The 25025-nt window shown below is 39.4% G+C and overlaps 3 protein-coding genes across 6 annotated transcripts; 1 reads left to right on the forward strand and 2 right to left on the reverse strand.

The window, feature by feature from the left end:
* Positions 1-336: 336 nt before the first annotated feature.
* On the reverse strand, positions 337-4029 carry LOC139657612 (protein YIPF5-like). Of its 3 annotated transcripts, none has more exons than XM_071535508.1 (5): positions 3931-4029; positions 2700-2835; positions 2169-2314; positions 1183-1364; positions 337-499 (listed from the first exon to the last, which is right to left on the reverse strand). In XM_071535508.1, exons 1-5 carry the CDS (start codon positions 4027-4029, stop codon positions 337-339), a joined length of 726 nt encoding a protein of 241 aa, XP_071391609.1. The 3 variants fall into 3 exon arrangements, with proteins under 3 accessions (XP_071391609.1, XP_071391607.1, XP_071391608.1); XM_071535506.1 differs by having other exon boundaries at positions 2700-2845; positions 3905-4029; XM_071535507.1 differs by having other exon boundaries at positions 3901-4029.
* Positions 4030-6248: 2219 nt separating this feature from the next.
* lamtor3 (late endosomal/lysosomal adaptor, MAPK and MTOR activator 3) lies at positions 6249-11355 on the forward strand. 2 transcript variants are annotated; one of them, XM_071535499.1, is made up of 7 exons: positions 6249-6339; positions 6605-6651; positions 7174-7208; positions 7700-7758; positions 8554-8687; positions 9705-9768; positions 10939-11355. In XM_071535499.1, exons 2-7 carry the CDS (start codon positions 6643-6645, stop codon positions 11010-11012), a joined length of 375 nt encoding a protein of 124 aa, XP_071391600.1. In that variant the 5' UTR covers positions 6249-6339; positions 6605-6642; the 3' UTR covers positions 11013-11355. The 2 variants fall into 2 exon arrangements, with proteins under 2 accessions (XP_071391600.1, XP_071391601.1); XM_071535500.1 differs by having other exon boundaries at positions 6300-6339; positions 6587-6651.
* Positions 11356-11486: 131 nt separating this feature from the next.
* dapp1 (dual adaptor of phosphotyrosine and 3-phosphoinositides) lies at positions 11487-23809 on the reverse strand. The gene is made up of 9 exons (XM_071535498.1): positions 23656-23809; positions 19697-19819; positions 18073-18206; positions 16936-17066; positions 16325-16372; positions 15937-15999; positions 15502-15587; positions 13989-14076; positions 11487-12420 (listed from the first exon to the last, which is right to left on the reverse strand). The coding sequence occupies exons 1-9, from the start codon at positions 23715-23717 to the stop codon at positions 12397-12399; spliced, it is 759 nt and encodes a 252-aa protein (XP_071391599.1). The 5' UTR covers positions 23718-23809; the 3' UTR covers positions 11487-12396.
* Positions 23810-25025: the final 1216 nt, after the last annotated feature.

The following is a 25025-nucleotide window of genomic DNA, read 5'->3' on the forward strand; positions in this document are numbered from 1 at the left end:
GAAAACCTCCACCAAAGCTGAACAATTCTCCAGCTTGTAAGCTGCAGCCTCCGTAACGGTTTATGTTTGTTTATCATTGATTTTCCATCAAAATAGCACGCGAATGCAATGCTGTTTAGCAGCTGACCTGGAATTCCCAAATGCTGGACTTTCCCACCAGCACATGAACGCAGCATAATAGTTATGGCCAAGGACTATCTCTCCACCAAATTTCATCGACATTTTTGACATATCTTGCTAATAAAACGGACAGACGGGGGTGAAAACATAACCTCCTAACAAGGATCTCACAGATTACCACTTTAATAATAAAACAGTTTTAATCTGGTGATAGAGTTAGAAGACTGTGAGCAGTGCAAAGACCCCATACAGCAGAGCACATGGGTAGGCCACCAGCAGCTGTTGGCCCTCCATGGCCAGGGTGGAAGTGAAGATCTTGGAGGCAGAGAGACTGCACCAGCAAATCACCGACACGGCTAGAATTGTACCCAGGAAGCCTCTGTAAAAACAAAAACAGTTATTTGAAGTAGATCAGCCAATGAAAATCAACCAGAGCAAAAGCTTGGATAACAAATGCATGGATCCTAGGGTGCGATCAGACCTGCGGTTTGTTTTCTCTGATCCAAATCATAGTGGAAAAGTTTATTTTGTTGCATTTCGGTATTTGGTTCGTTTAGGTTCCCACTGCCCGGTTACAAGCAAAGCAGGGCTTGTAAACAAAAGTCACATGGACTCACAAGTAGCTTGTTTATTGCCGTTTTGATAACCTGTCATCCCGCCAGGTTAGAGATTTTGGCCGATAACCGTGTTGCGCTAGCTGAGTAGCGCACTGAATTGAACTCACGCACTGTGGGCCTGTACAAAATCTGTGCTTGTTTTACTTTTCCCTGTAGATGGATCATCGGCAGAGTGTCGCCCTCTGCATACTGGAAAGAATATAATCCATGTCAAAAGGGAGAAAAACCCCATAGTTTTTTTTGGAAGTTGTTTGCGCCATCTACTGTCAGATTGGAGAAATTCATATTGTATTCACTGACAGAATAAAACATACCAGAAAGGGGGGAAAGGCATGTCCCCACCGGCGATTAAATTTAATGATCAAATCAAAAGCAGAGGTAGGGAAACCCTTCCGGCAAATCATGCACAAGGTAGAAACAATAAACAACAACTGAATGGACTCACTGTAAGGAGAAGAAGACGGCGAATGCGGAGAGGGCCACCATGGGCAGGAGGCAGTAGCCCAGTACACTGGCCACACAGCCGTAGGACACTGTCAGCGAACTCATCAGTCTGAGCAGCATATACATCCCATTACAGGCAATGGCACTGATTCCATACACATAGCCAAAATGGGCTTTGCCTGCCTACACAGGAGAGAAGAAATACATTTTTTACAACTACTGTACACACCAGATAACAGAGAGTTATGAGTGTTGACTAGGATTCATGTTCATAATTGCTCTAGTAAGAGTATGATAACCTCAGTCTTTAGGCCATTAGGTTACATAATGAGTAAGTAATGAGAGCATGGACACTGAAATCATCCATATGTATCCCCGGTAGATTGTTTCCCCAGTGCTCCATGCTAACACTTTAGCATACACTATGTTGAGCGATAGTAGGCTCCATGCTAACACTTTAGCATACACTATGTTGAGCGATAGTGGTTTCCATGCTAACACTTTAGTATACACTATGTTGAGCGATAGTAGGCTCCATGCTAACACTTTAGTATACACTATGCTGTGCGATAGTATGCTAACACTTTAGCATACACTATACTGTGTGATACAGCTAACACTTTAGCATACACGTTGAACGATGGTAGACTTGAGTGATAGTAGACTCAATGTTAACACTTTAGCATACACTGTGTTGAGGGATTGTAGGCTCCATGCTAACACTTTAGCATACACTATAGGCTCCATGCTAACACTTCAGTATACGTTGAGTGATAGTAGTTTCCATGCTAATACTTTAGTATGTTGAACGATGGTAGACTTGAGTGATAGTAGACTCAATGTTAACACTTTCGCATACATTATGTTGAACTATAGTAGACTCGAGTGATAGTCGGCTCAATGTTAACACTTAAGCATACTGTGTTGAGTGATAGTAGTCTCCATGCTAACACTCAAAGGGGGGAAGGAGTGATAACGTTAACTCACCATCAGTAAAGTTGCCCCCAGTGCAATGCAGAATAGGATGGGGCCTGTCAGATCTGTCTCATTCATAATGCTGCCATCTGCTGGCTTAAAAGGGTCCAACACTGTTAGCGTCTTCTGCCAGATGTGGTCAAAATTAATGCCAAGCTCTGGAAAATGAAAAGAGAGGGGGCAACATATTTGCTCCTCTTCTAATCAACTCAACTCACAGAGCAAGAATGTTTGAAAATCAACTTTAATGCGCCGTGCAATGTATAAGTGTCTCAAATGACAAGCTGGATTCCCGTATAGTGCAATTGGTAAAGCAGGGCACTAGGCCTACCACTGTCAGGGTTAGGGGTTTGGTTCCCACTATGGTTAGACCTTTTGGCCTTTTTATATCGGCCAGTCAATGTTGTACAACTGACCTCCATGTGAACAGTCTACTGCTAGCCGGATTTATCTGCATTCATCTGTTTCTTTGGTCATGGTACGGTGCCTGTTAAATAGTTTGTAGTCTAGTCTCCATAGGATGAGGATGGAGTCTCTTTTTACCCTCAAGAAGTGGAGGTTCATCTTCATAATTATCTGTTCCTGGGTTTCCTAGAGTCCCAGACGGCATTGCAGGCTGGTAGATCTGTCCTGTGTATTGCTGCCCCACGGATGGATCAAAAACACCAGGCATGGGGGCCTCTGTTCCACTGAAAACAACACATTTGCAAGAAAAGCACATGCTATTATTTTAAAACCTCACTGGAAGAGCATAGAGATAGTAGTGAGATACGACGTGCTTTAGAAGTACTTCAAGGGGCATTCACTTTTCCTGTCATCCCCCAGAGAAGGGATGAGAACTTGTTACATTCGGGCGAGAGTTCTTCCAGTCGAGAAAAAGTGAGAGTCACACCTTACTCAAAACGCAACATCTTGTGGCTGCTTTGCATTCTGGTCTATTGATCTGGGCTACTGTTGTTGAACGTTGGTGCAAATTGGTGAGTCTAGAAAGAACTCGGCGCTCTTTGATTCTGAGGGACTGACCTGATGTGTACCGCTGATAACTTGAGAAGAAGGTATCTCGCGCTTCAACCACTCCACAAAGGGAAACCAGTGCTCTCAGTCTAAGACAATTAATTCAACTAAAACAGATCTCTGGGCCACTTCATGTGGACTGATCCAAAGGAAGCACTGGATACCCTTAAATTGCTTTATTGCAAGGTGCAGGGACTAACGTTTTGACGCATGTCTGTCTTCATCAGAGTCAAACCATTGATGGTTTAGATAGCTGAAATTTCCTCTGCTATTAAACTCCATTGTAGCTGAAATACTGCTTTGGAATTTGCTTTTTTTGGTTTGAGAATGAGGCTTTTTAGCCCTAATAGCTGAAATGTGTTGCCAGTCGCTTGTATCCAAAACACAGTACGGGCCAGAAAGTGAGTTTTGAAAGCCAGAAATCTCAGCACTTGGCTGAGATAATAAGTAATCGTTGAGTTGATTGTATTGATCATCGACCCTATTAACCCCCTGTAGATATATTATAGTCATTTTGTGCAATGGGGCGGTAAAAATCGTACTTATTGCCCCTTTACCATATCTCTTAAATCTAAAATGGATCAGTGAGTACACACATTAGTCACTAGCTGAATGTGAGTGAAATTGTCCACTCGCTCATCCACTCACAAGTTAAACAGTTATTTATAGATTTAAGAGATATGAGTACGAGTTTGAAACCAACTGGCCACCCTTCACAGTCTATAAATACGTACTCATCCTGATAGCCAGGGCTTATGGCATCATAAGTGTCGTAGCTGTAGGCCACAGGCTGACCCTGGTCATCGATGTAATAGCCTGTCTGGTAGAAGTCCTGATCAAACTGCTGGAAGTCCCCCATGCTGCTGAGAAGCCAAAGACAAAGTACAACACAGTTACAAGACCGTTAATCTGGAACATCTCCACAGGCACCAAAAATAAACTACCATCCCTCCATCAAGAACAGAGGGGGCTTTATTAGTGTGCTGTCTCTTCTCTAATTTTACTATGGAAGACACTAGACAGAAGTAAACCTACTGAAAAGTGAATCCTATAAACTTTTATATATAGTGACAGATGGATGATAGTCCATTTTCCCAGCAACTGGAATAAAATGCTACTGCAAAATGTATTCAAAATGCCTTACTATACTGAATATTACATGTTATTAAATGTTTAATCTTGCTCATCATGACTCCTATAGTATATATAGTATATTTAATAATATCTAACATTTGAGTGTCTTTGGTTTCATGTATCCATGCCAGTGCAGTAACAAACTGATGAGTTATGATATATTATGATATGATCATGAAACGTACAGTGCCTTTTGTTTACAATCCTAATGATGGTTATTGGTTATTGTTTAGATCTAAATTATTACATTTCTGAACTGAACTTTTGTATTTTCTACCCTACAGTTCTGCCTCCTTATATTAATTATTAAAGCTTAATCTGCCAGTGAACATAAAAGATTTTAGCTCTGCAAAACAAACAAATCACATAATATTCATTAATTTTGAGAAACAAAGCATTCATTATTTAAAATTAAAGTATAAGCACTAAGGCTGTTTCATCTTTGGTAAAATGTCTACTGTTTACTCACAAAACAGTTGACAACACAGCCGACTATTTACATTCACTAGCCTTCTTTTAACATTACTGTGATTACAAACATCATGACACTGGTGACTGCACCTTGGCACCTACATGTAGCCTCATGACGTTGTCTTGTATGGAGAGAACATGACGCGGAACTCCATTCAAGATTCTATCAAATTAATATTGTTTTGTTTATCGGCAATTATACGTACGTCGTAGAACATAACTTCAGATCTATTTTGAACCGTTACAAACTCGTTGTAAAATCGGCACATAGATAATGCACCAAGCCGCACTTATTTAAACTTTTTTTTAAATATGTTTTTCACACTGCTCGTTACCGCCCACCACGGTGAAGAACTGTGCCAGTAACAAGGGAAAACAATTCGTAGAGTTGAATTTTACTGAAGGAAGAGCTGCTTGGTGTATTATATGTATGCCGAATTGAAGGGTGGATCCTACTCATTCTTTCAAGCTCTTAAGCTATGTTCTTCTATGTACGCACGTTTACCGATGAGCAAGGCAACATAAAACTGCTAGATTTTTGAATGGAGTTTGGCTTTGACGTTCTCAAAACAACAATATGATCTACAGTGCTGAATGTGTCGTTAAAAACTTATGGCTGTATGTTGACTGGCTCAGTTGTTAATAATGAAGAGCAGATGTATGTGCTAGACAGGCAACAATGTCTTTCTGAAATAAATTCACCCCTTTGAGTCACTACAACACATTAAATCCAAATTGCGTAGGCCTACCTCACAGCAAGTTCAGAGGGTTGTGTTGTGTTAGAGGTCCCGAAGAACATGTGAAGCCCTGTCTGTGGAGATGTGCTATTAATAGTTGTCTATATTTGTACTTGGTCTTGGGGGATATGACAGAATTGCCGAGCAGTACCTTTATTGTTTAGTAGTTTTGCTTTCCTATATTTCTGTTTTACAAACCAGATGTTAAAATATCTTACAAGTTGAGTCTAAGACAATAGGCTTACAGCCTAGTAGATTCTAAAAGATTCTAAGGCAATAAAAAAAAGATGGGTTGGGATAAATTGTGCCCATAAGTCATTCATCATTTCCCTCGGGATGAGCATTACTGTCTTATTTATAGGCAATAAAAAGATGGGTTGGGATAAATTGTGCCCATAAGTCATTCATCATTTCCCTCGGGATGAGCATTACTGTCTTATTTATGATAAAAAAAATCAATTAGCTGCCTGCTACAATAACATTTAATCCGAACCGTCTTTTTTTTTTTAAATTTTGATATAATTTTAGAACGCTGGTTTTAATGCTGCATTTAATTCCTATGGGAAAAAACAAAATGCCATGTTCCCAAGTAGTTTTAGCAGCTGAAAGCTAAGGTGAACGGTATTTTCTAGTAGGAAGTTCATATCTACTGTGTTTCCCGTGCGACTTGAATGCAGCATGACGATTATGCGCCAGTGCTACGCAGGTCTGACTTTCCTCAACATTTCTTCTCGAGCCGGAAACAAAACAACACTGTCATGTGACTTCTGCTTGTCTCTTGTAAAGTGAATAGCACCGAAGTTTTACTCAAGAAGGATTCAAACTAGGTAAGTATGTTAAACTGGAATTACCCATTTAAAATAGCATTATGCTTTAGCTGTTTATAGCTTTTAATATGCAAGACTGCTAACGTTAACTTACGCTAGTAACGTTGGCAGCTATTGTAATTAAATGTGGCCAGGTAGTTTGCAAATTACGTTAGCTAACACGTTAGCATGCTCTAATGCTTTCAACAGTCAGAAAGAATGTAACTAGGCAATTAACTTTATATTGACTAGACTAACTAACGGTCAGTCTGTTTTCTCCCCACAGTTTGGGACCGTCTGGTGACACGATAAACATTGGCCACCATGGCTGATGTGAGTATGGCCTATTGTCTTTTCCTCCACTTTTCTTCTACGTCTCCTTTTCTTATACGGAGAGAATGTTACAGCTTAACACCCCAAGCAGCACATACAACTTTATGTAATTTCAACTTTAGAGTTGGTTGGTCTGTTACTCCCACAATCTTCTTCCACCAAAATAGCATCCGAGGACAGACGCGACCAGTGTGAACCAGTTCTAAAAACTGAGATTTTGTGCTGCTCGGTGGATTATATGTAAGCGTAGATGTTCTACGAGATGTTAACCTGTGCCAGTAAGCAAGGCAGCATTAAACTGCCATTTTCCAATGATGTCTGGCGTGACATTTTCTCCTTACAAGAGAGAACATTATGCAACATGGCCGCTTGTTACTGTCTGGCTAGTTGAGCGGTGGCAGCTTAGAGGCTTGCGTTACCGTGGTTAGTAAAGTGAAGTAATTTTGCCTTCCTCTGTATTGCTTTACATGTGTGACAGTGACTGCAGATGAGTTCTAACGGGTTCGAACATTTTTCTTGCAGGATTTGAAGAGATATCTCTACAAACAGTTGCCCAGGTTTGTATTAGGGCGGGGCGATATAACGATATTATATCGATATCGTGATATGAGACTAGATATCGTCTTAGATTTTGGATATGGTAATATCGTGATATGGCATAAGTGTTGTCTTCTCCGGGTTTTAAAGGCTGCATTACAGTAAAGTGATGTCATTTTCTGAACTTACCAGACTGTTCTAGCTGTTCTATTATTTGCCTTTACCCACTTAGTCATTATATCCACATTACTGATGATTATTTATCAAAAATGTCATTGTGTAAATATTTTGTGAAAGCACCAATAGTCATCCCTACAATATTGTCGCAATATCGATATCGAGGTATTTGGTCAAAAATATCGTGATATTTGATTTTGTCCATATCGCCCAGCCCTAGTTTGTATAATTAATTTTATATGATTTTAAAAGCTATATTCCACACAACTAAAAGGTAAATTCTACTAGATACAGTTGAGCCATTCCTCAAATCCTGCTGTTTGTTCTCCACCAGTGTTGAAGGTCTTCATGCCATTGTAGTGACAGACAGGGACGGTGTCCCGGTCATCAAAGGTAAGATCCCACTCTTGTACCCTTCAGTCTTCCTCTTGCTGTATTAGGCAACTCAGACTCACTTCTCCATTTTGCACTCGGTAGGCGGAACTATTGTTCGTGAAACAAAATTACATCACTAGGGAAACAAGGAAGTGAGCAAATCTGATTGGCTGCTGATGGCCGATGACCCCCTTATTTCTATTGATAGTGTGTTATGTTCAGAATGCACATCCATACTTTACACATTTGGATGCCTGTGTGTATGTGTGTTTACTACATGTATGACAAAACTTAATTGCAAACTGCTCTGCCCTGCACACAGAAAAAGCAAAAGCCAAAGTGTTTTTCATTTGTACTATCAGTGCGTAGTCAGTGCTTCGTGTGCTTATTCAAATGATGGTTTGTGTGAACTGTATTGACGCAAAAACACTATTTTTTTAAAAGAGTTTGAAGAGTTTTGCAAGAATTGTTTGCTTTTGCGAGAGATGTATAACGTTTTGCTGGGTTGGGGTAAGGTTTTGTGGTTAATGTGTAGAGTTTTGCAAAAAATAGCCTATAGTTTCAGTGTCTAAGCCTATAGTTTCAGTGTCTAAGCCTATAGTTTCAGTGTCTAAGCCTATAGTTTCAGTGTCTAAGCAATCTAAGCAATCAGAAAAAACTGCAAGCTCTTACTCAACCGCTCACACTCTATATAGTTAGTTCACTCTCTCTTTCCTGGGAAAAATACCCTGGTGTGACCTGGTAAGTTGGCATGAGCAGTGGTAAGGCATCAGGCGGGCTTGTTGTTTATCTAACTGCTGTGTCCTCTTGTAGTCGCCAATGACAACGCACCGGTTCACGCTCTGCGGCCTGGCTTCCTGTCCACCTTTGCACTGGCCACAGATCAGGGCAGCAAGCTGGGCCTCTCCAAAAACAAGAGCATCATCTGCTACTATAACACATACCAGGTGAGATGGTACAAGCTTTATGTACAGCTATGTCAAGTTAAATTTTAAAATGAAATGTTAGCATGATAGCATACTGAGTAAATAGTTTGTTCCCAAACCTAAAGGAAAGGTTCAGAATTATTAGAGACCAGAGGGGGGGACTCGAGTCACATGACTTGGACTTGACTCAGACTCAAGTCACAATGTTAAATACTTGAGCCTTGACTTGATGCATGAAGAGAAGACTTGAGACTTGACTTGGGTTCTGGTGACTTGGGACTTGACTCTGACTTGTACTCTGATGACTTGAAAAGGTTTCTAAAGTCTTGACTTGAGATCTTGTGTTTGTGCAAATGACTTAGATTGAAAGTGATGAGATTTGTTCCAGCGGACGACTGAATTTAAATTCTGTTTTCTGAATTTGTATGGAATGATTGAATTTATTGAAGTTGAAACTGATTCTAGAAATCAAACTCATGATGCTCTTACCAAGTTTTTATCCTATTAAAACCATATTGCATTGAAAAGTCCTAGATATTTAGTTTTCTTTAAGATATTAAATTGATACTGGACTCTTGATTTGTTCTGACTTGACTTGCTGGTCTACATTTAGACTTGAGACTTGGCTTGAGACTGACTTGGGGCTCAAGCAAAGTTGACTTGGTCACACCTCTGTTAGAGGCCTATTTCATTTATTACTGACCAAACCCCATGTTAGGATATCAGTTTGTCGGCATACAGAGCCAATATTGTCCTTCAAAAAGATCAGACATGAGCCAGCCACTGTTGTCCATCTCTGATATGATGGAAAAGATGCAGTTTGATTGATTACATATTTATTGTAGAATTGATCAATACTACATTTGTTGTCTAGGGAAAGACCTTACCATAACATTTGTATATTAATGGTGGTTTCAGGATTATTTATTAGTAGAATTGGCCGAAATACTGAGCCTTTCCTTTCAAATAAAACGCTAAGTTCTCATAAAGTGTGTGTAGTTTTTGACCAGACATCTCTGTTGTCTCCCTGTCAAACAGATTGTGCAGTTCAATCGGTTACCACTGGTTATCAGTTTCATTGCCAGCAGCAATGCCAACACAGGTAAAATCTCTCTCTCTCTCTCTCTCTCTCTCTCTCTCTCTCTCTCTCTCTCTCTCTCTCTCTCTCTCTCTCTCTCTCTCTCTCTCTCTCTCTCTCTCTCTCTCTCTCTCTCTCTCTCTCTCTCTCTCTCTCTCTCTCTCTCTCTCTCTCTCTCTCTCTCTCTCTCTCTCTCCTCTCTCTCTCTCTTCTCTCTCTCTCTCTCTCTCTCTCTCTCCTCTCTACATGACATTATAGTCATTCAAGTTTTGATCAACCCATTGTCTGATAAAGAGAGTCCATGATTATGATGTTGATATGCTACTACTATATAATACTTTATTATTGAATACAATGTATTTACAAAAAATTAACAATATAATATTAACTGAATATTTTTTATTATCATGATCGTGGACTCCTTATCCAACAAGGGGTTGATGCGGTGACGTGTTATAAAATACTTATCTATCTAAAATATCTTATCTATATATCTTTCTAAAAAGAGTTTTACAGGGTTCCTACGCAGGTCTGGGAAGTCTGTAAAAGTATTAAAAATGAATTTGATCATTTCCAGGTCTTGAATAGTTTGGGAATTTGAAAAAAATGGTCTGGAAAAGTATGGAAAATGTTGCGGTTCAGGTCCGATACACACATAATTCTAGCTTTTATGTTGTTGTAGAGCCACTTTGAGTCCACAGTTTTTGTTGATGTGAAGAATAATGTTCAGATAGAGGGACGCTCTTATTACCCAGCTGCTGTCAGCATGCATTATATCAAATACCCACCAAAATCAAATCCGGTCAAGAACATAGGGTCTGGGAAAAATATGGAATTTTAAAATGGAAAGCGTGTAGGAACCCTGCCAATCATCTCACATATTCTGATATTTGTCTCTGTGAAGAACAATCTTCATCTATACAGTGATATGACCTAGTTAGCAGGGGCAAGATGTCTATCTGCGTAAATCAGATTGAACACCAGACAAAATCTTCAAAACAAATCAAGGTCTGGAAAAAGTATGGAATCTTTTTAACTGAAAATGTGTAGGAACCCTGGTTTTAGTCAGTCAAATATATCAATAACAAAATGAAACGAAGCCCATAAAACCCAGAACAAGGGGACCGAAAGGACGATGACAGCTCTCACACTGAAATGTGGACCCGGTTCAGCCGAAGCTCTCTGCTCCCACAGGTCTGATCATCAGTCTGGAGAAGGAGCTGGTGCCGCTGATAGAAGAGCTGCGGCAGGTGGTGGAGGTGGCGTGAAGGCTCCGGGAAACGACGACAACCCCGCGGGCGAGATCCTCCGGCAGAATCACCCGGTCCGGATCACCCGCTGAATCTCCCCCACCCCCCCCACCCCAACCCCACCAGTTTCTAAAGCTGCATACGTCCTATGGGTAAAAAAACCCCCTCTGAACGTCTTGAAGGTTAAAAAAAAACGAAAAAAAAAAAATTCACTTATCGCTTGCTGACACTTGGGGCTGCTAAACCGTTTCACTTAGTGAGGCGTTTGGGTTTATGTTTTACAGCAAACCAAACCGTGTGATGTCATAGGGCTGGGCGATAATTCAATATTATCGTTTATCATCTTTCAGTGGAATCATATCGTGATGACCTGAAGATATTTGAATTTCGTGACTCACATTTCTGCTGTCTAAATTGATGACGACAAGCAAATTTTACTTAAAAACTCTGATAAAATGAGGTATGGTAGTGAATATTATTTGAATATTTCGGTTTTGTTTGACATCACACCTAACATCACCATTCGGTTCAATGAGATGGACATTCATTTGATTATTTAACGTGATTTTGCATACATGAACCATATCGTGATATATATTGATATCGAGAAAAATCCTTATGATGTCAACAATAAATGACAAATGTTCCAAGTTTCTATGGCGTTTTTAGAGTTGTGACTGCAAAATAATTACGTGATGAAAATTTTCGTTTTGTTGGTTTTATTTGGAATTGACATCATTTACTACAGGTATTTCCTGAAAGCTGAGGTCAGCGGTATTTTCTAGTTGGAAGCTTGTTATCTACTGTCTTTCCCATAGGACATGAATGCATCATCATACACATAGACACACATAATCACACACACCTTTAGCTGATTCGTTTTTATGTTATCTGTGGTGTTGGTAATGCTGTGTTGTTATTTCCTCCTAATTTTCTAACATTTGAATGTCCTGGACGTCCTCCTCTTGACGCTTACTTTTCTTTTTAAAATTAATAAATTGTATGACTCATTCATGTACCGATTTTATTTATTAAAATAAACGTTGCATTTCTGCCACAGGACTCACCTAATGCTTTGGAATTATTGCTGAAGAACAGTTAAAGCAAATGCTGATGCCTGATATTATATATTACCAGTAAAACACAGGTGCCATTCACAGTTGCAAGACAGACTCTAAACAGGAAATTAATAGGAACTCAAACAAATAAATGTACCATAAAGCAGAGCAGAGTGTCACATCCTAGTTGTCATGTGGCAGTCATTATACACAGGGTCCAAAGTACTCCTCATGTTGGGAATTTGCAGTTAATTTTTTAACTGTGCTGGTTATTCAGTGTCCATACAGCCGATGTATCTTCTTCTTCTTCTTCTTCTCCTCCAGTGAGCCTCCGCTTACAACAGTCATCGGCCTTTTCTTATCTGTGACTGGAAATAAGAGTGTCAAGACTCTTTTTAGGTTAGTGGTTCACAAAGTATTTCAAGTATTTCCCTGAATTTATATCAAAACAGAGATTGATTGAGGCCGGTGCGGCATACTCCGTGAAAAAACGATTGTGTTTTTATGACTAGCAGAGGATCCCATAATAACCAAATAATTACTTCAGTTGTTCACTTAGGAAATACTGGACTTTTCAGTCATAAGGGTTGTAACAACGCATTATGTAATAACGACAAAATGTAATAAATTTTCACTTCATTATGTAATAACACCCGCATTTTGTAATAATCTGCCGGGTTTTGTAATACACAGCCTGAATGCAATAGGTAATAAATTTCCCCGCATTTTGTAATAAATTATTACATATTGCGGTGGTTATTACAAAATGCGGTAGTTGCACTTTTTTTATGATGAAAATGTAATAATACAGTGCATTATGTAATAACCATCTATGGTTCTTTCTATCGTGGCTACTTGATAAGTCGTTTTTGCAAGTTAAAACTGAACTGTTTGTATATTAGAAACCCACTGCAGATCAGTGTGTTGTTAGGCTTTATGCTGTGATTGTTTTTCACTTCATTACTTCAATTCTATGAACCCCCAAGTACAGTTTCTATTAAGCTAAGGAATACAGTGACACTTAATGTAGTTTTGACCAATGAAAGATACTAATCTACTGAACTAATAGAATCTTTTTAAAATGAATTTTGAGTCAGTATGATTCATGCTAGAATGCATAAAATAAACATTGTTGTTATAATGTGATAACGATTTTTATGAATGAAGACATCCATTTTGGTTGGTTATTACATAATGCACCATATTATTACATTTTCATTAAAAAAAAGTGCATCTCCCGTATTTTGTAATAACCACCGCAATATGTAATAATGTATTACACAATGCAGGGAAATTTATTGTATATTGCGTTCAGACTGTATATTACAAAATGCGGCAGATTATTACAAAATGCAGGTGTTATTACATAATGAAGTGAAAATGTATTACATTTTGTTGAGTTCTTACATAATGCGTTGTTACAAGGGTGTGGGCTTAAGGCTACAAAGACAATGTTGCTCTCTACTCTCGTTGCTTGTACTTAAAGTAAAAACCCACCATCTTGTACTCTTACACTGTTATATATCATCAGTCTGTCATTTTCAATGCGTTCCAGGAGTTATTTTGTAAGTGTTACAATTAACTTTTTTGGTGAACCCACTTTCCCTCAACCTGCTTCGCCTAGTTCTAGTTCAGTTAGCAATTTCCTACGTTTCCCAGAATGCCTTTTGACATCCTCAAGAGAAGGTCAGTCAAAGGTAGATGTATGCTCTTTGATTCTGAGGGACTGACACCAAACTGGACCTAGTAATTGCCAATCACTTTTTTTTAGCAGTGTTAAGGGTTGATTTTTCCTTTAATTGCACTGTTCATGATGCAAAGCTTTCAGCGTTATATGGAGCAAAAAAGCGGAGGCCCCATTGCAGTTTTTTAAAATATTGCACGTCCTGCCAGCATTGTGCAAGGAACGCAATCTAGAAGAGGCAGACACGCTCACCAGTTTCCACCTCAGGATCTTGATCCACTCGTCTGCCTCCACGCCCGTCTTGGAACAAAGATAAAATGTCCTCTCAGGAAACACCAGGCTATGGAAAGAGACAGATAGATAGAACCACTCAAGCCAAAAATAGGGAAAGTAGCGCATTATGTTGTTGAATTTTTGCCAACATAGAGAAGTCTTGAGTAGAACCCAAAATGAGGTTTAGGGCAGGGTGGTAAACTGCAGTTGGCTCTCTCAGCTGTGTATGTCTGTGATATATATATCATAAACATACACAGATATAAAAAGTAAACTGACTTTTTGATTTTTCTTGTGCTACAAAATTAGTTCAAAATACATTTATTTGGGATTTTTGGTCCAGAATCTACACAAAATATCTATCAAAGTAGAGTGATAATTGAAAGTGAAAAAGAAATGTGATAGTATAAAATTCCGGATAACAGAAAAATTTTGTGTACAAAAGTATTGAACCCCTTTACTCACATAAGCTATTTTGTCTCCATCGCAAAAACATTTAGCATATTTTGTTCTATTTTTAGGACTGGTATTTGATTGAAAGTAATTCAGAAATTGACTTGGATGGTTATTGTGATAATGGTTATTGTGTAAAGCCATGCTATTGTCTTTGGTGCCACCTGCCACCAAACATTACAGGCTGTGACCACAATAAAGTAGTCACAATAAAGCGTTTTTTCTGCGATATCATATAAATTCCTTTAATTTCCACTCAACTTTGACCATAAACCCTACATAAACATATTTTGAACTGATTTAGAAATTGTGTACAAAGTAAAGGGAGGTGAATATTTGTTCTAGCCGCTGTAAGTCACAGATGCTGCTACCTTTCAGCCGACTTCCCCTTCCCTTCCTCTATTTCCTTCTGTTATTTATCTGCTTAGACTTCTCTTTTTCTTAACCGGCTCATGTCAGATTTTCCTGCCACGGGGAAGTACAACTAAGAACCACTCAAAACATACCCACTGGAAGCAGCCTGCAAAAGTTTCATATATTTGTTTTTGTTGTTTTGTTGTCCTATAGGGATGGGACAATATATTGACTATATCGCAATACAAAAATGTGACAATACGTATCATGGGACAGAAAAATGAATCATGATACTAGCTACTACTTTATTCTGCTGGAGTAATCCCAAATGAGACGGCTTGACCATCACGATTTCACAAGCTCTCCATCCACATTATATTATTGTCACTTTGTAATGACATTTTGAAATTAAACTTACGTTCTAGCGAGCCAATGCCATCGCTAGAAAGATTTGTGGCTCAGAAATAAACATAATTCTGCACAGTCAGAATTTGTTGTCACTGAACTTTTATTTATTACATTGTATCGTCAAATCGGGAACCCAATATCGTGTGGCCATGACCATAGAATGACCATAATATGTTTGCTGGGGGCTGATAGGGTAATTGAACAATACCAACGATTCAACAATTACAGGTGCTGAGATTTCTGACACTCCAAATCTCTACTGACCTACAAAACTTACCAGAAACAGTTGACTCTGTCCTGAGAGTAGTCGAACTGGACTGCAGAGCAGGCTCTCAGATCCAGGGTACGAATGGGTTCCTCACACTGGGACAAGGTGGACAAACTACAGCTTACACCATCGCTGGATCAATCACAAGTTAAAATCATCTAAACCTTCATCTGGTTCTCATTGCTTGGTAATGCGATTGGAACCAGTTGAAACTAAATCGCTGCTACAGGCAGGCTAAAGAAAATGCTTTGGGAAATATTCAAAATATAATTAATCTCTAAGGGTAACAGCGCCATAGATCAAGATAATCACTTCAGAATCAAATGCCAATTCTGAACAACCTCAGTAACATCAGGGTTCAAAGTTCATCGCTCACATTGCAGAGGCCGCTTCTCTGAAATACATTTACAAAATGATGTTCCGAACGTGTGAAGGAAAACTCACCATTTTTTCTTTGAAGTATTTGAGTTCATGTCTGTTGAGTGTGAACCACCTCTGTTTCCAGTTCTGCGATAAGGTATAAAATTGGATGCGTTTCAAATACCAGTGAAGTCAAAGCAATATATTGAACCTTTGAAGCTCGCATTTTTTGATACTAATCAGGACCACGTGACGGATCCTGCTGCACTATTCTTAGATGACATTTGCAACTGCGATCGTTGCGGTACAACTGAGGGGAAACAGAGCTACAAACGACGTGAGAAGTACAGTATTACCTAACAAAAACCTCATTCTAACAGCTTTGTGTTGAGACCGTGATGTAAGGCTGTAATAGCGCTGATCTGAATCTGTAAAGCCCCGATCCCTTACAACTCGAATCCACTGATCTTACCTTCACAATTGCGCCTTGCTTCACCAGATAGCCCTCCTTCGTGCCCAGCTGTAAACAGATGCTTTGTATTAATAGTGAGTGAAGCATCGACTTTAAAGATAACCTGAACAGAGAATTTCATTTGAACCCTCCTGTAGGTTTGGTCATATCAATCTTCGAACATGAAACCAAAACTGTACACTTCATGTGAACTACGTGGTGTGTCATTCTTAGGGTTGGACCACATACTGATTTTGATCTTTTTTGGATTGAAGCTGCAGATAGCATTCTGCTGCTGATAGTATGCAATGTGTTTTATTCTTGGCAGGGTGGAAAAGCCTCTGAAACGGCCAATGGATCACTAAAACTCTCCATTGAAACCCAGGATAAGAAGAAGAAGAATTTGTGGAATTCAGTCAAAATGTCTCATTAGAATCAGTTCAGATTAAGGGCTTCCCATAGACAACCAGGGTAGTATTGATCAATTCTACAAAAAAAATATGGAATCAATCAAACTGCATCATATCCAACATATCAGAGGAGGACGACACTGACTGGAGCACATCTAAAGGCCGATATCGGTAGCCCCGTATATCGGTCCAACTGATTAATTGGTCTCTAGATTGCCATACCGATGGTGCATTCGCCACAAGATCGTTTTCTGTTCGCCCCGTCTGTATGGCGGTGTGAACTCGCACAGACTCGTAGATCGATGGCTCCTCCACACGCCATGGGTACGGACATTTTAGGACGATGAGAGTTCCTGGGTTGGGAGGCAGGAGGGCGGTGTTAGGTGCAGGCTACATCATCTGCATGGAACAGGCTAAACTGGAATTCACAGTGTGACAAGTAATCCTACAATGCTGAGATTGCAAGTCAAACAGACTAGTCAAAGAGCAAAGCAAAGAGGTGACATAAAAGATCCTTTACATAGTGATAGCAATACACGCAACAACACAAAGGGCAACGCAAGGGGCATTTCTCTCGTTCTTGCATAGCAAAACGTATACTCCAAATTTTGTAACATATCGCTATTGCATGTTGCAGTGTCGTGTTTCAGGTAGAGGTAGTGCAAATACTGCTAAATGAACAACTGCAAGCGAAGAGGTATGTGTTTATGGTGTAAACACACACCAACAAGCGTCATAGTGGCCAACTGCCAATGCCTGTTGGCTGATCCCATCACTAAGTACCTCACTGTGACAGCCAGGCACCAGACTGCACTGGTTCTCGTTCCTATTTAAAGGACAAAGGTACCATCTTATTTTTAACTTCATCTTTTAGTGGTAATTGAGAATGTGTAAAAGTAGACATTCCTCTAAATTTCTAGCTCAGGGTGACTGGCTCCCCTTGTGAATAAGTCAGCACAGTCTCGTGAAATGAGTACGAACTCTGAAACGCATACTAGTTGTTGTGGACATTAATAATGTGAAGATTCCTCTAACATGAAAGGAATATGTGACAATATCACATGAAAAGGCTAGGTAATGGTTAATTTTAGGCAAGTAAAACAACTTTGGTTGAGGTTAGGGTTAAGGTTTTGGTCTTGGTTCAATAAGAAGAACTTTTGCTAAAAATGAAAACCAGAAGAAAATTGGTATAAGTTGGGAAGTGAATCCAGAGCTTGCATATATTGTGAACTTGCGTATACATGACTTGTGTTAACTGTGTACCAGGTCTAAGGAAATCAACTGAGTGCTAAGATGTGGTATTGTATAAGCTAGTAATATAAGGCCATTAGTGAAGAATTGAACTGGCATTCAGCATACCTGTGTCACTGCCTAACAGAGGCTGGTTGGCAAAGTGGTTGACAAAGTCTTGAAGGGAAGCAAACTCGTTGAAACCGAAGGCATAGCCGTTGTCCTTGCGCATCACATGGAAATGCTTGACTGAATCCTTTGCCCTGCGTGTCAAATGACATAAGAAATTACATTTAACATTGCATTTGTCATTTGTAATTTTGTTTAACTGTCAGTCATTAACATGCAAGAATGATCCTAGAAAGCATACCATTACAGATAGGTACCAATCTTTGTATCTATTGCTTCCCACAGTAGGACTTGATGGTAACAGGGTGCACAGTGAGCTGAGACACCGTATGGAGAGATGGCTTAAAGGAATACACAGAGTTTCTGGGAGATTGGTCTATCAACTTACCTGTTAAGTGATGAAATAGATACCAAAATCACCCATGGATCCCTGGTAGATCATTGGTTCTGGTGCTCCATGCTAACACTTTAGCATACACCATGTTGAGTGAGCCTAGGCTCCATGCTAACACTTTAGCGTACACTATGGTGAGTGATAGTAGGCTCCATGCTATCACTTTAGCATACACTATGTTGTGTGACAGTGTGTGACATGCTAACACTTTAGCATACACTATGTTGAGTGATAGTAGGCGCCTAGCATTATTATTATATATTAATAAGAAGACCTTTTAGCAGTAGAAAGTATTTAGTTGGGGGTTTTTTTTATAATTTGCTCAAAAATGGCATCCATTGTCTGAAGAGTGCAGATGGGAATCTGACTGTTAACATTGCTAATTTATTGTACTTTGTTAATGAGTTGGATACAAGCGAGATATTAAAATTAATTCTCTAAGTTACAAGAATACTTTAGGCCCTGTCCATATGTATAATATGGATATTTCTGAAAACGCATTTTTTCCCCTCGGTTTTAAAAAAACATCCTGTCCACATCAACTGTGTTTTAGAAAATCTCTCTGTCCACACGAGAACGCAAAAATGATTTAAAACGCTCACATAAGCATGCCAGGCCAGTAGGTAGCTAACACTTTATCATACACCATGTTGAGTGACAGTAGGCTCCATGCTAACACTTGTTTTTACTATTTGTCCTATAGATTCATACATTTTCAAAATGAAATATCATTAACTCCATATTGCAGATGTAGCCAGGTTTATTTTTAGAACTATTTTAGAACCATTTATCTGCTGCGGAATGAGTTTTAGTTGTACTCCCATTGCCCACCATATTCACTTCCTATGGAACCATGGAAAGTAGTCCCTGCTCGTTAAAAACATTATTGCATTATTTTTGTATCATGTTTTGTGTAAATTTTACCAATCTCCTTCACAAGCCTGCCAAACTTAGCCACATAAGCTATCTTTTAAGATAACTTACCATTTAGCTTTACTGCAAGTTTTCACTTCCTCACATTTGAGATAATGCTAGTGGCGTACTATCACTCAACATAGTGTATGCTGAAGTGTTAGCATGGGGCACTGGAGCCAATGATCTACCAGGGACACATGGATGACTTTGGTGTCTATGTTCTTATCACTGAACGGGTAAGTTGACCAACGGGACAATCTCCCAAAAACTTGGTGTATTCCTTTTAGTTAGGAAGGCTGGTGATAGCAGACTGACCTCACAGACAGGGCAAAGCAGCCGGGTCCTTCATTACTGTTTCGAAGGAGATAGCTTCCATCACTTCCATTGGACAAGAGAAGGGCCTCTGCAGCATGGCGGGACAAGTCAAAGTGGTACCACCTTAAAAACAAAATGGATCAGACAGACAATCTCTCTCACTAGTGCATCGTGCAAAAAAAGCACCTGTAGCTCAGTAATGTGGTGGGCGATTCTGAGAAGCAACATGAATATTCAAAAAGATTACATCTGGTTTCAAGGGTCTTGTGAAAAAAACAAAACGGAACTTTAAAAGCCTCAAAGTCTCAATACTAGCAGCAGGGGAATAAATTGTGATTCATGTAAAATTGTGACTCATTTGTACAAATCTTTTGAGTCCTAAATTCAATTCAATAAATGTGCTTGTCAGATTGTTTTGGTGGCCGTGGAGTCCCTGTAGATGATTGTAGTCACTACGTTCATTACTCAGTCATTATGTTTTCAACTCTTTTTAATAAACAATTGCAACTGTCATAAATAATACAGAAATGAATAATTGAGGATCATTAAAAAAAATAAAAAATATATATATTTTTTTTTTTACTTGTTTAGTGCAGCTTTACTGTGGTGTAATATGTTATGGTGTCGGCTTTAAAGTACATCGGTTGCACTGGTTAACTCTTGACTGTGTGTGTGTGTGTGTGTGTGTGTGTTTGTGCGTAATCCCTCCGCCAAGCTGTTGCTGTAAATCACAATGTGTTCTTAGTCTAAATAGATTCAGTGCCCAGGTCCTGATCAAACAAAGCAACTAAATGTAGTGTTTTCTCATAATGATTTACACCCTTCAGAAGTAGAGGAAGCCAGTAGAGCAGTAATCCACTAATGAAACATAAAGTACAGTGTTAATAGGAGTTGCTTTGCTTGCCACTTCAATGTAGGCCAGTAGCACTACTGTAAAACCAAATCTGGCCAAGGGATCTAAGGATTTTTACTTATTATTATTATTATAGAATTTTGTATACAGTACTGTGCAAAAGTCCTACGCACATGTAAAAAAAAAAATCCATAAAGCTAAGATACTTTCAAAAAATTATATAAAACATTTCTAAATATCAAAAAAGCCTATTTTATAGACTTGCTTTTAGATAATAATCTTTTATCAAGTGTCTCTGACCTCCTTTTTTTGTTTCTCACATTACTTTCATTGCTTTTGCTGTCAATTTGATATATGTAAAAAACAACGAAAAGTCAGCAGGGTGGTTGATGTACTATTTCCCACCACTTAACTGTAAAACAGTTAAATGGAAAATCCACCAACTTGACAGTGAACAGGTCTAGTGTGATTTTACAGGGATATTGGTCGATTTTTCTGGCTCAGAACCCATCACTTTCAATGAATTTATAAAACATATTTAGATATAAAAGCTCAAATATACATGAGAGGTCACATATTCCTGCAATTAAATGTCAGTGGAGCTGCCGTAGGTTTTGTCTCTTGATCAAGTCAGAGAGTGTTAGCCTTGTATCTCTGGCATACAGCACCTGAATTCTATTTTTAGAAAAAAGGCATATTTCTCATTAAATACTCTGTTATCAGACAAAAGGTGACGCATTTCACCCCTTAACGAAACCTCATGCTGCGAGACAGACGCAAAGGAAACAGCTGTTGAAGGGATGTGAAAGCTCATCATTTGCATTGAGAGTTGCCAAAGGCCTGTAAAAAGAACAATAAGACCGACAACTCAAGGTTTAATTTATGTTTGGTTATCACCCTTTCATGTAAAAGGGAAGCACATATTGTTTTTAGTGTTATACTACATAAACCTCACCATTGACCTTCCCCATTGCTGCAGTGTACATTGACATTCATTGTTTTGGACCGGCTGATAGACACTATGGTCTTGTAGTTAATCTTGAATGATAGACTCTATGACATATATTAAACCTGCCTTCAGCCTATTAAACGATGCACTTAATGGAAATTTGGATGGACCCCCATTTGATCAGATTTAGTCCCAGGGATCCATATGGGAAGATTATAGTTGTTGATTTAGTATTGGGGAGCCCCTGGAACCACCTCAAAGAACCCCTAAAACCACCTCAAGGACCCCTGGAACCACCTCAATGACCCCTAGAACAACCTCAATGACCCCTGGACCACCTCAAGGACACCTACAACCACCTCAAAGATCTCTGGAACCACTTCAAGAACCCCTAGAACCACCTCAAGGACCCCTAGAACCACCTCAAGAACCCCAAGAACCACCTCAAGGACCCCTAGAACTACCTCAAAGACCCCAAGAACCACCTCAAGAACCCCTTGAACCACCTCAATAACCCACAGAACCACCTCAAGGAACCCTAGAACCACCTCAGGAACCCCTAGAACCACCTCAAGGACCCCTGGGACTACTTCAAGGACCCCTACAACCACCTCAAGGACCCCTAGAACCACCTCAAGAACCCCAAGAACCACCTCAAGAACCCCTTGAACCACCTCAATAACCCACAGAACCACCTCAAGGAACCCTGGGACTACTTCAAGGACCCCTAGAACCACCTCAAGGACCCCTAGAACCACCTCAAGAACCCCTAGAACCACCTCAGGAACCCCTAGAACCACCTCAAGGACCCCTGGGACTACTTCAAGGACCCCTACAACCACCTCAAGGACCCCTAGAACCACCTCAAGAACCCCAAGAACCACCTCAAGAACCCCTTGAACCACCTCAATAACCCACAGAACCACCTCAAGGACCCCTGGGACTACTTCAAGGACCCCTAGAACCACCTCAAGGACCCCTAGAACCACCTCAAGAACCCCTAGAACCACCTCAAGGACCCCTGGAACCACCTCAAGGAACCCTAGAACCAAGGACCCCTACAACCACCCCAAGTACCTCTGGAACCACCTCAAGGACCCTTGAAAGTCCTCCAACCTCCATTTTGAGACCCATTACCCATTACTCTAAAATGTAGTAAGCACATAAAGGGAAATACCACTCATTTTAAGAATTTATATAGCCTATATATGTATATGGTCAAGGACATTCCAATCCATTTTGTCAACATGAACAACTGAGCCAGAAATACAAATTAGCTTTAATTTACAGCAGGCATAATGTTAGGCTATCAGTTCTGAACCAGTTGAACAGGTATCCTTAGAACACGTTCAATCATTACCAATTCAGTTCCTATTGGCTATGCAGCAGCTCCACATTTTACATCAAAAGTTAAATTCTTTGTTATCTGATTTCTGATTTCGTATGGATTATTACATGGATGGCTACCTCTATTAATCTTTCTGTTCTTTGAAGCTTTGCAAGTTTTTTTGTCTCGATTTTAGATAGGCCCTCAAAGGTTTTTACCGCAATTAGGTCAGTAAAAAAAACAACAACATTCTAGGTCAAGCAACTCGAGCCCAGGTGCTTTCTTCCTCACACGGAAATCCACTCAAAAAGTTGCCAATTTAATGATGTTTGCTTATCGAAAAGCACCAGTACCCAGTAAACATAAATGAAGACCACTATTCAAACGATAGGGTCTACTAATAAATTCGGCATAGGCCTTACATATATTCCACCAAGCAGCTCTAATTTCAATAAAATTTCATCTTTTAGAATTGATTCACTTGTTATTCCTACTATCATTTTATCACTAAAATAGACCGTAGAGGGCGGTAACAACCAAAGGGAACCAATAATAATAGTTGAGATTTTATGGAAATAAAGAGCTGCGTGGTGAATTATATGTATGCAGAATTTACCACAAAACGATATTGGTGTGTAAAAGCTATTAAGTCATGTTCCACGAAGTGTGTGCGTTTCTCAACAAGCGAGACTAAAATAATTGCCGATTTTTTTTTATGGAATTTGGCACACGAATAAGGGCTCGTCCACTCAAAGAAGCGGTCGCGTCGTATCAGAAGGACAGAAAGAGAAGAGCGCTTTAAATGACCGTCGATTTGATTATATTCTTACCCCAAAGTCTCTAACTCATCGTTCATGTCTTCATTGTTCGATGAATCACTGTAGAAACTCATTTTTTTTCCCCCGGGGAAGCTTCATTCAATCCACCGCCTGAATGTTTTGGTGATCATATAAAACTACAGTGACCGGACTGAAGTGAAAGCTGTGAAAGTCAGACACGCCTAATAGGAAATAAGCTTCGTCGGGTTTGATTTGCAACACTGGCGTGGCTTGCATCTGTGTCTATGCCAACTTGTGGCATAGCAGAGTTTTTTTTTTTTCACTGCCCAATTGATTGAATTGGCTTGAAAATGTTGATCTTTAATTTTCTGGGTTTTAATTATACACCCAGAAAGCTGGAAACGTTTTTTTCCTCTTCATGTGGATTTATATTGCCTACTACACTTGATATGCAAAAAAGAAAAAAAAAAAACATGTGATTGGGCTTGAACTAGAGTAAGGTTATGGGTCTAATAGGCCTATTGTCCTTTTATTGAAAATGGCTGATATGATGGATATGATGCAGTTTGATTGATTACATGTTTATTGCAGAATTGATCAATGCTCCACTGGTTGAATATATCCTTAACCTGAATTGATTCTAATGATACATTTTGATCAGATTCCACACATGAATCTATTTATTATTAATATTAATATTAATATCATCACTCTGAGTTTCAGTGGAGAGTTTTAGTGTCCTATGATGGTCTAAATATTGTTTCAGAGGCTTTTCCACCCTGACAAGAATACAATTCTGGGGCATATGCTGAACTGGTAATTTTTTGTTATGAAAACGGTCAAATTTGACAGATATTGAATATCGGCACAACATATTAGCTACTGGCAGCTACAATTCTAAAATATTGGCAGCAGCATCAGCCTTCAAAAAACAATAAACCCTAGTCCAGAGACAACAATCCTCCTTAAATCAGAATTCATAGCCTATAATATGCCATTCCCATGATGACTTTCAGTTCAATCAAGACGAACTTTACATATATCAATCACTGAGAATCATATTGGCACTGGACTAGTGGGATGTTTTTCATGAAATGGAAAATAATCCCAATTCCCCATAAAAACTCCTGGGTACTTTCTGTGTCCGAGATGTTTATCCCTCCTTTCAAACAAGCTCTCTTGTTTCGGACTTAGTATTTCAAAAGCTTTTCCCCTAAAAAATCTAATTTTTTTTTTATTTAACTGTCCAAGTGTTAGAGCCAGTTTTGTTTTGAAGACGATGAGCCGCCTATAGGTGAAAGGTTGGCAAAGCAATATAGAGGCAAATAGCTTGCGGCGCCCTAGCCAGTTAATTGAATCAAGCAGTAGCTGGAAGATGCCGTCGAGCCACAGTTCTAAACCGCAACAAAGAAAGAAAGTAG

This window comes from Centroberyx affinis, unplaced genomic scaffold (assembly GCF_046629955.1).
Source record: "Centroberyx affinis isolate AG114_WGS23_722 - 3 ecotype Tasmania unplaced genomic scaffold, CSIRO-AGI_Caff_v1 ptg002724l_1, whole genome shotgun sequence".
Taxonomy (NCBI): Eukaryota; Metazoa; Chordata; class Actinopteri; order Beryciformes; family Berycidae; genus Centroberyx; species Centroberyx affinis.

Excerpts from the sequence above, each read along its gene's own strand:
- LOC139657612 (XM_071535506.1), bottom strand. The coding sequence starts at position 4,029 with ATGGGGGACTTCCAGCAGTTTGATCAGGACTTCTACCAGACAGGCTAT. Across the intron at positions 2,315-2,699 it reads TGAACCTCCACTTCTTGAGG|AGCTTGGCATTAATTTTGAC; the intron begins GTAAAAAGAGAC and ends TTCATTTTCCAG. Across the intron at positions 1,365-2,168 it reads TGGGGGCAACTTTACTGATG|GCAGGCAAAGCCCATTTTGG; the intron begins GTGAGTTAACGT and ends TCTCCTGTGTAG.
- dapp1 (XM_071535498.1), bottom strand. The coding sequence starts at position 23,717 with ATGAGTTTCTACAGTGATTCATCGAACAATGAAGACATGAACGATGAG. Across the intron at positions 15,588-15,936 it reads AATACTTCAAAGAAAAAATG|TGTGAGGAACCCATTCGTAC; the intron begins GTGAGTTTTCCT and ends ACCTTGTCCCAG. Across the intron at positions 12,421-13,988 it reads AGATCCTGAGGTGGAAACTG|TCACAGATAAGAAAAGGCCG; the intron begins GTGAGCGTGTCT and ends TCTTATTTCCAG.
- lamtor3 (XM_071535499.1), top strand. Across the intron at positions 7,209-7,699 it reads CTCTACAAACAGTTGCCCAG|TGTTGAAGGTCTTCATGCCA; the intron begins GTTTGTATTAGG and ends GTTCTCCACCAG. Across the intron at positions 9,769-10,938 it reads CAGCAGCAATGCCAACACAG|GTCTGATCATCAGTCTGGAG; the intron begins GTAAAATCTCTC and ends CTGCTCCCACAG.